Consider the following 12,583-nt stretch of genomic DNA (forward strand, 5'->3'; position numbering starts at 1 on the left):
TCACGCACACACCTTCAAAGATTTCCTTCAGATGCAAGTAAAGCTTAAAGTAAAGCTTAGGTGTGCAGATAGGATCTACCAGTCTTAAATCCTTGAAGGAAACCAGTCCGTGAAGACAAAGACCAGTTCACTTGAGAGTATGCACTAGCCTACTGGAGCGCCCTGCTTTCTAATTCCAGCTTAACAGTTCTAATTCACTTTAACAATTAGATGCAGCCTGGTCTTGAGCATCTGAAAGGACTGCAGTTTCTATTTGTATGCAGTGTGATACAGGTCAGTCAAAACATTGAACTGAAATGCAGACTATTTAGACATGCATTGCTCATCCTCCTGCTAAACAAAATCAAAGGTAAAACCATTGAAAAAAAGCAGAAGCTGAAGCAGTATACAACAAAATATGAAAGCAGATCTCCAATCACCGACTTAAATCACAGTCAAGTCTATTTTGTGCATCCACAGTTTCCCTTGCTGTGCAAGTGTGCAACCTCACTCAGAAGAAAACTGCTGTTTTGTGAATATTTACTTTAAAGCAGGCACCTATTTCTTGTGCTTCAAGACCAATCTAAACCCATCAGAAACATTTTCCAGGTCAATTGAGACAGGTGAACGCTCCTGAAAAAGTCTAGTGCAGCATACCAGGTGTAACCTGGAGTTTTCATTTAAAGTTGAGGATTTAAGTTAGGCACTTCACAAATGCTCACGGCTCAACCATAGACACAGCAACGCTTTTGCTTAGCATGCTACAGCAGAAACTTTATTTAGTTCATTTTGAAAATATTTGCAACCAAAATTTATTTTTGCAAATTCACAGAAATAAGCTTTAACATATAGGCTGTATACAACTCAAATACAAGTAATACTTTCAGCAATAACTTACTAATACAAACTAATGATAAGCTACAAACTCACAAAGAATTGTAAACATTTTGCACAACTGTCAGTCCTTTCTTTTAGGCAAAGTGCTCTTTTGATGACAAATAAATTAACAAATACATAACTAGAGTGATCTACTTCCAGACAATACAAAAAGATGTTTAATAAGGCTTGTAAACAATGTAATATGTAATTATGCAGAATCCATAAAAGTGTCTTGCAGGCTAAATGTATACTTACATACCTGGGCAGCAAAAATGTTCTTGAAAATGTTTTAGATGTTAACTAAAAAGTTAACATTAGTATCTTTCCAACAGTAACTTTCATACACAGTAAGTGACTTAAGCTTACATCCTTAGTAGCTTATATCCCTGACAGAAAGAAATTAGGTATGACTTATTGGCAGTTGTGTCATTGAGTGGGGTAGCAAAGGCTGGAGTCCAAGAGCTGTAGGTGAATGAGCTACAAAAACAGAAAGATTTACTTGTCAGCTTCATCGGAAGTAGAAAAATATAAACTAGTAAAATCCCACTGGTCCCAACCACCGAACCAAGCACTGTTCTCTAAACAAGTCTGACGCCAGGAGGCACAGGTGGCATCACAAGTGCTTCCACCAGCCCCATACTTCAGGCCCAGAGCTCACTTGCCTCCAACCACAGCCCACCTCACGCCACTCTGGAGAAGAACGAACTCCGGCCACACGTGCAGCTGAGAGTCCAGGCCTCCCAGATCTTTCAGACACTCCAAATCATGAGTTTGAGCCCAATTTGTTGACACATCAGGACAAATAACACACAATAACATTTTTTAAAGCAAAGCTGCCCCCATTATTTGTTAGTGCGAAGGAAGCTCAAGTTTTCAGTACACCTACAGTTTGTGTGGTGAGGGTCCAGGAGTGGCTGGTCAACAGTTTTCACTAAAATTAGATACTGTAGAAAATACAGCATGAATGCTGCAAAAACAATTGTTTGAATTCTTGCTACTAATACTCATGGTTTGGAGGGAGCACAGGAAGTAGTCTTCACACCCAGACCTTCAGCTATGCTACTGCAGTGTGTGCTCCTGCTACAAGTGCCTTCTTCACAAGGCACAGAGAGCAAATACTGTATTAAGATATTCTATAAAGCATAAAACAAGAACTCTGGTAAGCTTCTTTAATGGGAGCCTGGTAAACTGTTCTTGCCGCAGTCAAGAATGATTTTACTTGGATGTGCAAAGTTGTACCTACCATCCATGTAACTGTGCAGGGCAGTTAACATAGTCCCATCTGGGGGTACATATGCTGAATATGCCATTTCTTCTAGCATGGGTGGAGACAGCCTGGAGGGCTGAACTGCTGTGACTGGAGCAGCAGATGAATGGTTAGGACTAACGTGTTTCTTATGGCGCGCTCTGCAATTCTGAAACCACACCTGAAAAAAAAAAAAAAAGGAAAAGATTTGCATCACGCAGATCAATCGCATTCTGCTTTGACATTAACTTGATATAAACCTCAGAGCTCAGGTAGTTAATTGGGCCTCAAATGTAGCACCGACAGTCCAAAAGAAGAAATACCTACTTTGAAGATGCATGGTGCCTTAAGCACACATATGAGCAAGTCAGAAAAGCTTCTGTAGCAACAAATAGCCCACAGGCACTGCAAGGGACTGCGTGGTTGCTGGGGCAGGCGCCTGGCTGGGCACCCACAGCTGCTGCATGCAGGGGCATGGCAGGGGTGCAGCCACCTCCTGCGCCTCAACGCTGCTGGCAGTAACAGATCGTTCAGGGGACACCGATTTTCCTTTTCCATGTGAAGTGCATGAGCTTCAACTTTTCAAAAGCTTGACCACAGTTTCCAGCTACCTAATTCCTGTGTATCTGTCAGACCTCCTGGGCTAGGAGGAGATAAGGGAACAGCAAGCTTCTTTCTAATTATATAAATTTATAAATCAATATAACAAATACATTTATATAGAAAAAGAGCATGAATGTGATGGCTGCCAAGAGGAATCTTCAGTCAAAGTAAGAACCATAAGAACCTAAGTTTGTGTTTCTCAGTTTTAAATGGCTTGGGCATATATTTTACCTCTGCTCTCTAAAACAGATCGCTAGGTAATCGGTCCTAATGTCTGCGTTGTATATCACAAATCATCTTCAGAAAGCACAGCTCTTAAGAACGTGCTACTGAATTCATGAATTTATGTTTATGAGAAGCTCAGTGCCAATTACTGCTCTTCAGGCAGTAAAGTTTCTTCCTTGACAATTTCTAATCCTCCATACAGAGCGCAATACTGCAAATTGTTCACAGTGACATTTTGGTTCTAGACCTACTCCTAGCAAAGAACAGTTTTAATAAGCCACCACATTAGATCTTTCTCCACCTCACAATAACTACACTAATTGTTAAACTGCCCCTGAGCATTTCCAACAGATGAGTTGGCAGATTTGTAACATAGAGCAGTCACCTGTATAACGCGCCTGCTCAGGCCTGTTCTTTCTGCCAGTTTCTGAAGCGTTTGTGCATCTGGATTGTTGTCCTGAGCAAACTGTGCTTGCATAACCTGAAAAGATAAGAGTTGGATTTTTTTTTTTTTGTGCAGTCCCAAGGGTGGCATCAGAGACTTCTCTCAGACTGTGATCCTTTTCCTTCTCTGTTCTAAGGGAACTGTTGTAATCTCTAGTCCCCAGACAGTCCCCAATAAAAGGGAGAAAAACATATTTTAAATAATCCACTAAATTCACACCCAAAATAGAAGCCCCTTATACTGCTTAACTGAACCGAGACTTTTATGAAAAATGAATTATGCTTGGAAACAGTCAGAAATGGAAGAAGCATTCAGTTGTGATTGTACTAAAGAGGCTGTGTAAGAAAACACACTGCGAAGCAATTCAAGCACACTTGATGAAGAGAATGGTTACAGCAGCAGACCACAGCAAACGGCATCAGGAGGAATTGAGCTTTGGGTGGGTTCTTTGAGCTTGTCAATTGCTACCTGCCTCTCGCACCGTACGGAGCAACTTGATGCTCTTTCCAGCTACGTGGAGAACGGAGGCAACTTGGAAGCTCCTCGTACCGCATTTACTTCCCAGTGATGCGAGGGGCACTCAGGCTGCACCCTGACAGACCTGTGCTATGCAGCTCTTTGGTTGGACCCATCTTTTACAAACCATCACATTATCACCTGAATTACAATTCTTGAGGAAGTAGATGTCAACCTGACCTGCATCCTGAACAGCTCTGGAACATGTAAGATTTTACCTTAATTAAGAAGTAAGACTTCACAGATTTCTGCAGGACTTCTTCAGCAATTTAGTAAACTGCAGTTTCTCATTTCTGGATTTTGTTCCTTGATGGTCTGCAAATTTTGCCTTGCTTCATCTCTGAGGAACTCAGACAACTACTCTTCAAATTCAGAATGTTTAAACTATTTACTTTCCTACTGAGTTCCATAAAAGAACATTAAAAACACAGACATCCTTCTACATCCTTAGGCACACTACTGGAGGTCTTATGTCAAGAGCAGGTGCCAAGATGCACAGATGCACTGAGCAGACAGCAAGCGTCTGAAAAGATCTCGTATCTGCTGAAGTAGGTTACAATCCAGTAAAACAGAAAAAGCAAACACGGAAGTTTAACTGATGTCAAAACAGAAGAAGGCCTGAATCCAGTTCCTACTCCGAGAGCTGGACCTGACGTTCATTCAGCTCGTGTTGGGAAAGTCTCCTTCCTGCAGAAATTCATACCTGATATCCAGAGCCTTTGCACCTTACTCCCCTTCCAGGTTGTGCTCTTGTTTTAGGTTAACAGCACCTTGACTTCAGTCATGGATCAAACAGCAAATCAAGCATCGTACAACCACGTGCCACGTTAAACCAAGTGCATAATATACCAGTGCATAACTAGACTTGACCGCTTTTACCACAGACAAGGGCACGTGGCAAAGCAGAACAGTAGAAAATGAGCACTGCAGTAACAGTGTGCATCCAGGAACTCACAAGGGAATATAAACTGAACGTGAAAGACACATAGCTAGAGCTAGGGAGAAAGCTGCTGCTTCCTTTCCACTGCAGATTCAGAAGTGTCAACCTGGTCTCGCTGTTGCCCTCCTCACAGTGAGCTGGCACTGATCAAGCTGTTTTTCCCTGACAGGCTCACTTGGTGAAGTGGTGATCCGGAGGCAGAAATTAGTCATATTTGAGGCAATACAGAGTCAACTCTTGTCAAGACAGCAACAAGACAAGAAGCTCTGAGAGCAAAGCAGATGCAGGCAGCTCCCACCCCCACAGGGCAGGCATAGCCCTACCAGGATTTTTGATTTCATACTTCCAGAATTCCAAGGCCCCCACTTCCCTTTTGTCCTGACACTGGAAAGGAACATAACTAGTGGTTGAGCTCATATAACAGGATATTGAGAAAACATGTTTTGATAATGCATGATCAAGAACAAATTGGACAGTAAAAAAACTGCTGCCAAGAACATCAAATGCACTTCTCTTCTATTTCACTCCACTCAGCTCCATGAAAGAGCTGCCAGCTCCCCTCACTCTCAAACATGCAGCATTGCATACTGAAGCTGGGCTCTTGAAACATGACACCAAGTCTACAGAATGCAGTATGTTTAAACAGGCAGCAGCAAAGCTCAGAGATACTTTGAGATCGAGCATGCTTGTGGAGCACTTTGGGAGGAATGAGAGAAAGGGAAGAAAAGAGGGAATGAGAGCAGACATGAGTTCCTACTAAGAGCCTGCCTTCCGGTGCACATCAGTATAGCCAAGACATGATCTAAAAGGCAAGCATGTAGGAAAAATGATGACAAGATATAAACATGCGATTATTCCCCTTCCTCTCTATAAAACAAAGAGAAACAACACATTACTTGACAGGAGCTGAGCTGTATTCATGTGAACATTAACAGGAACCCACGACGCTTACCTGTTGTTCTGAGAACACAAACTTGTGCAGTCCTTCACCGAGCACTGCAATAAAATCGAAGCTTCCTGCCTGCTAAAGTCTTGAAGTCATATCCAGTACCCATCTCTAGTGCAACTCTTCATATTACGTAACTCTAAAAATATTCTTTATTATGTGCAGTGATGTAAATGTCTGCTGAAATAGATTTCATCGAGCAATCAAAGTAGATCAACCTTTTTTGTTTCCACTCTGCAGAATTACTGGCTGCCCCCAGGGAAATAAAAAGCTCGAAGGGTAACTATTTCATATGAAACCGCTGGAGCTAACAAACTATTCCAGAAACATGCCGTGTCTTGATAGTTTTTGAAAAAGTATAAAGCATACAAGCTTATTCTTCCCCCACATATGCATCTGATTTCCTATCAGTTCAGAAGTTACATCCTGCATAAACCTGAAGTACTCGAGTTTTTAGCATTGCCTCTACCTGGAGTTGATCTGCTGTGAAGCTGGTCCGAGCTCTTTTTGCTGGCTTTGGATGATTAACATCTTGTTCTGTTAGCAGTGCTCCTTCCACACTAACCCCATTACCTGAAGCATTAAAAAGAAGACACTGTCTGCTAAGCATTCAAAACGATGTTATTCGTAAATCAGATGGTCGTCTAACAACTCACAGTGGCTGGCCAGCTGAATTTCACGTGCAGAAAAGCCATGTTTTGTTCAAAGTTAAATTGACCTGACGCCACCACCCATCCTCCCCAACTGACTCCCTTGCAGATTGGTGGAGGAAAGAGATGCAGCATGACATTTTATCAACTAGATAAGCTTTGCTTTCCTTAGGATAGGAAACAAGTTACACAAACTCTCTCTCTCTCTCATGTATATATGAAAACATTAAGTAATTTGCACATTATTTTAATTCAAGAACCTGTGCTTCCAGCCTTAGTAAAGCTGGATAATTAGCTCTTTTAAGACGGAAGATGAAGTAAAAACCAACAGTTTAATTAAAACTAACCACAAACAGTTCTTAAAAGCAGCGTTACCGTTTTCAACTTCTCTTTTCAGATTGTCCAACATGCAGTCATAATGTACTCTACAAAGGACTTTCTCTTCAACCAAAGCAAACTCCTCTCCGGTAGAAAGCTGTCTTTTGCAGGAGAAGCAGGCGAAACATGCCAAGTGGTACACATTTCCCTTAGCCCTTCGGACCCAGTCTGTGGAATGAATGTGCCTCCCACAGCGGGAGCAGCGCGTGCCGTACCGCCTGCAAACAACGAAGGCCAACAGAAGGCTGGAGTCAGATGCTAGCCAACCCAGGCGCAATGGTTGCTCCAGCAAGGCTAGTAGAAAGTGGATGTGGAAGCACAGCTGAGATCCACAGCAAGAAGACTGACCACACAGAGCCAGAGGACCACGTAACCGTGCTTCTACAGCAATAAAATCAGCAAGGTCGCATCTGATAACTCAAGGCAAGATCTCCACTGACCTATAAAAGTTAATAATTTACTTAAGGCAAAGAGCAACATTAAAGCATTTAAACTGCTACGTGAACTCACAAATCTCACCTTTCCTTTTATGAAAGTCACCTCTGTAAAGTTGTGGGTGGGAGATCGGAACAGCTGGCTTCGTGCTCAAAATTCCCCGTTATTCAAACACGTTTCACTATACAGGCAGCCCAGGTTACTTAGCTACAGCAGCCTTCACTGTTCATTGTCCCCTTCTGCTGAAGGGGAGAGAGCCTGCACCTCCTTTTTTTCCCTTAGTTATCATCACATTTATGATTTTATCATCTTCAATAGAAGTTCAAATACAGGCAAATATTTACACTGTTACTGTATAACGTTGTTCTTTCGAAAGGAAACTGACAGCCAGGTTGTGTTGGATTACGTAAATGAACATAACTTTGTTTTTCCTCCCCCGAAGTTCACCATCCTCAGCCTCAGCTGACAATAATCCACTCTCTGTACAGATGTGAATCCCATAAATATTTTGCCTGAGGAAAGTACTAGTGGTCACAGCAAATTTTATTCCTGCTTTCGGCACTGAAGATTCTCTTATCTTGAGCACTGAGGCCATAAGTGTCTTTCTATGCCACTCAGAATTAATAATATTCTCCCTTATGCAATTAGATCCTAATATTAAGAATGCCTCATGTTCTAAATCAAATTGATCCTAGAAAGGTGTAGCTGCTGAAATTCTTTTTAAAGGTTAAAAGACTGACTTGGAGTTAATAACAGCATGTGGTATCCTAAGTCTCATACCCAAGTGCTAGTCTGAGCAGAAAATCATCTCAGCTTGGCCTTGTCATCTTAGTCAGCATTACACTAAGAACGATTCTTTGCACATAAGCTAAATTTACTGTTATTTTGATAGACTTTGACTAACACCCACCCCTGCTTCGTGTCCATAGAGGTGAGTGACTCTAGAAATTCAGTAGCTGGCACAGATTAAGTAAAAGGTTTGTTATGTAGTTGCATCAGACAGGTGCAGGGCTTCCAGCTCCTTCTGCCATAAATATCCATTTAATTGCTTACAAAGTGATAAACTATATGCATGTAAATAAGCGAGTGGTGAGAACCTAAGCACCATTTTATTTACAGACTAAGCAAAACAAGCAAGAGTGAAATTTTGTTAAATAAAGTGCTACTGCTGCACGGCATACCTGAAATAATCAAGTTTGCAGAAGATATCCTTATCTTTGATGTAGCAGCTGGTGTGCCTGCCGAGGGACGTTCTGCAAACACTGCACGAGAGACAGCGAACGTGCCAGCAGAGGTCGTTCACCTGCAAGAACACCGAAAGAAAAGAAAAGCACTCCTCAGAGCTTGCGCTGCCAGCATGCATGCTTTGTACTTACAAAAACTATTTATTTCTTTTCATGCAACCAGAAAAAGGCAGAAATGACGCGTGCCATGATTCACGGAAAATAAATCCTCAAGGCATATCTGCCTATAGAACCGCATGTGTTAGGGGCTAATGAATGTGACAAAAGTCTTCAAAATAAGCTTTCATGGCTTTGTAATTCAAAGCACAGGAAGAGGAAGCAGGAGATCCAAGTCCCACGTGGATATTTGGTGCCTGGCTCTGCCCTCACATTATTGGGTTAACAGAGCAAGTTCTGGCATCACCTTACTGCTAACTGGCACTCTGATTTCCCAACCTGCAAAATCTGTCTACAATGAACAAAATCTGCAAAGTGATTTGAAGTTTTATGGTGCAAACACTGAATTAAAAAAGCGAAACAGTCAAGTAGAAACACAACATGAGCTGCATCTTACCAGACGGCTGGTAAGCACAGCTGGTGAACGGAGTGGGAGCTCTGAAACATCAGCGGTTGTTTTACAGCTAATTCAAAAATTGTTTAAAATATAATATCCATAGTGAAATTACAGCCTGGAAAGCAGCAGCAAATCAGGGGCTTTGAGAAGCCATGGGTAAATTTTGGGCAAATAAGTTACCCAGAATTTTCATTTCTTCATTCTTATAAAGATAATTCTTCATTGTGCAGACATTCTGCACCACCCATCAGACAAATCATTTCATTTGAAAATCCATTACTCCCAATGACCAAAAAAATCAAGTGATAACCCTGTGGATAATTCTGTATCACACAGGAGAACTTCTGTGATCCAAACAATGTCAACGGGAAAACTTATGTGAACCAAACAATAAACAAGTTTGCATATGTACTATTTCCTTTAAAAACTTCCACAGCGATTTTCCATCCCATAGGGAACAGCAGGTTTGCCAGCCCTTACATGAGGAATGGCAAAGCAGGGATCTGCGTGAGCGGGGATGTGCCTTCCGTCAGAGCGCTGCCAGACAAGGCACAGAGAAAGCGCGATGCTGGCTGACGGGTCAGGCTGAGGCAGACCATTGCAGTCATCCTTCATGCAATACTGCAGCTTGCAGTTGCCCGGTGCTCTCCCAAGCTCTATCCTCGTTGGCAGCCATAGTTTCACACACTGACAAATTTGCACCACAGTATAACGTGAAATCGTTGATAACAGCTGTCACCAAATCGATCCTCTCAACTATTTTGTTAGATGGGCACAGTGCAGGCGAAAAGGACGGCAGCACCAGGGCCGGTTGAGCACGTCCACAGCGGGGCTGCCAGGGGATCAGCTCCCCCGGCCCAGCAGGCAGCCGCACACCGCTCTGCACGGAGCCCCACGCACGGACCGCTCGGCACAGGCTCTTCCACAGAGCTTTGTCACACGGCTGGCGTGATGTCACCCACCTGCCTTTATCATTGTACGGGGCTGAATTTAGGAGACGTAACTGCTGCACATCAGTAAGACGTCTCCCGGTTGTCTTTCCCTATCTATACAGAAAGGAATGATGTTTAAGTTGAAGTCAAAATAGTCATTTGGGGATCTTCTGCTCTGAGCTGCATTTACACAACTTCTCAAAGAGCAGACAGCAACATTCAGGAGATGAGCAAGCAGGATGCCGCTGGAGTTCACAGAACCAGAAGCAATTTTCTGTCATCCCTGCTCCGTTATCCTGCTCCGAGTGCAAAGGCACATACAAAGGTGTCCGGGGTTTAACGGAACAAAAGGCATGCGGAAGCTCTCCACGACCTGTTCATACCCTGCTTTAAATGAGTGCCGAGCTGACATACACATTCCTTTGACCTCCTCATTACAACTGGACTCTAAAGAAAATTACCTAAAAAAAAAGAACGTTCACATTTTCGGTGATGCTACAGACTTCCACTTTGCAGGATATATTATGAATTCAGTCTGCATCTGTTGGAATCGAGTGACCTAAAGCACAACTTTCTAATCTCACTTCTGAAAGGACAGAAGGCAGGACTCTGACCCAGCATAACTTCAGTGGCTGCAATCCAGATGGAAAATTGCCACCTTCGAACTGCCTTGACATCTTATATTCAAAGCCACACTTTTGTTAAATAATCATGCTTAGTCCTGAATGCTAAAACTAGCAAAAACATTTTTCAATCATGCCAACTTCTCAGAAATTACTAGAACCCCTTTTTGAAGGAATACATAGTTTCCACCTTCTGAATAGGCGCTGCTTTCCTTTCAGATTCACAGCATCGCACCGAGTTTTTTAAGCTAACAGCGAACGGGTCAGTGCTACCAACTGCATTGTCAGGAGCGTACAGCACAGCCGACACGTTAACCCACAACAGCGTTCCTTCTCACTCCCTTACGAAACACGAGAAGGATACGCAGCCCTAAAGCAGGAGAGCGTCCTCACAACACAGGTATCGCTTCAGGTCTCCTGCGAGGCCCGAATCTCACAGACGCACGCTTCAAAGCTTTGAAAACGTCCGATTCTGCAGTAATTCTACTCATCTCTGCAAGTCGAAGAACAGGCTCAGATGTTACGGATGCCGACTGCGCAGCAACAGCGATGAAGGAAAGCGGACGAGAAGCATGCGAGAGAAAGGGCAGGACTCCTCAGAGCTCGGCCGTCCGCCCGCAGCGCCATCGCGTTTTGCCACCGCACTCAAATCGGCCGTCAGATGCGCAGGACGCGGCACGGCTGCGAGACGCCGGAGCCCCGCGGCCCGGCTCGGCCCTCCCCTCCCCGCACGTCGCTGTGCCCGCCACGGCGCTCCGCCCTCCCCGCGGTTCTCGGGGTGCGGGACCGATACGGCCGCCTTGGCGGTGGAGAGGCGCGGGGCCGGCGGGACGCGCTTACCTTCAGCAGGTACTTGTCCACGATCTCCAGGCCGCAGCTGCTGCACACGCACTTGCTGGGGGCGCAGCCGGAGCCAGAGGCCATGGACCGCGGCGAGGAGGAGGGCGACAGGGCGGCGGAGGAAGAGCAGGAGTCCTCGTCGGCCGCCGCGGGGCTCTCCTGCGGGGAGCGCACGGAGAGCTCTATGAGCGCGATCCGCCGCCGGCCTCGCGCAGAAGCGGGGAACGCCGCGGGGAGCCCCGCCCGGCCCGACCCGTTCGACCGCGAGCACCTGCGGGGCCGCGCCGAAGCCCCGCGGGTGGGTCACGGCGGGAGCTCGTCCGCCGAGCGGAGGCCGAGGGACCCGAGCGGGGAGAGACGGAACCGCCGGCGGCCGCGGAGCACACAGCCCGGGTCCCGTCCCGCACCGGGCAGCGGCGCGCGTCCGCTCACCTTCTCCGAGGGGCCGCCGAGCGCGGGCAGGTCCTTATCCTCCAGCCTGCACACGAACATCGGGTCGCTCTTCCAATACATGGCCCGGCCCTACCGCATACCAGCTCCGCGAAGGGCGGCGGAGCGCCACGAGGCTGCTCCGGGAACCTCGCTCTGAGCCTCTGCCCTCGGCGCCTGCCAGAAAAAAGTTTTGTGTGTGAGGGGGTGGGCCGTGCCGCGCGAGGACGGCCTTCCGCGCCTGCCTGCTCTGCCCTCCCGCGCAGAACCCGCCTCCGAGCGCTGCCGCGGCAGCGAACCCGCACCGGAGCTGTTAGACAGCAAAGAGCGCCGTCAAGGAAAAAAGAAAAAACCCAAAGGACACCACATACTCCTCCTCTTTCCCCCCTCCTTCCCTCCCCGTTTATCTTCGTCATTTGTCACAGCTTCTCCGCCTCCAGCCCCCCGAGACTAAACAAAAATTCGAGCTGCATCTCCCTCCACATCAGCGAAGGAACGCAGCGGTGCGGGTGCACGGGAGGGGTTTTCCGAGCCCCGCAGCTGAGCACAGCTCTGCGGCTCACGCACTCCAAGCGCCGTCTGCGCCGTGTTCACGCGTGCCTACGCCGCCCGGATTCCATTATGAAACCTTTCTCGTTAAGCTAAAAAAAGAACACCTGAGGTGACCAAAGGCCGTAGTTCTGAACTCAGCCTGTTGCTAATTATCACCTGTGTGTTCGT

General features: G+C 45.7%; 1 protein-coding gene across 1 annotated transcript; it reads right to left on the reverse strand.

Moving 5' to 3' along the window:
- Positions 1-1,258: 1,258 nt before the first annotated feature.
- LHX8 (LIM homeobox 8) lies at positions 1,259-11,947 on the reverse strand (the record flags this gene model as incomplete). The annotated part of the gene is made up of 8 exons (XM_079535303.1): positions 1,259-1,335; positions 2,102-2,285; positions 3,318-3,413; positions 6,249-6,352; positions 6,805-7,025; positions 8,424-8,545; positions 11,435-11,593; positions 11,867-11,947. 8 exons carry the CDS (start codon positions 11,945-11,947, stop codon positions 1,259-1,261), a joined length of 1,044 nt encoding a protein of 347 aa, XP_079391429.1.
- Between the last annotated feature and the right edge of the window lie 636 nt (positions 11,948-12,583).

Source organism: Tetrao urogallus (assembly GCF_951394365.1).
Source record: "Tetrao urogallus genome assembly, chromosome: 5".
Taxonomy (NCBI): Eukaryota; Metazoa; Chordata; class Aves; order Galliformes; family Phasianidae; genus Tetrao; species Tetrao urogallus.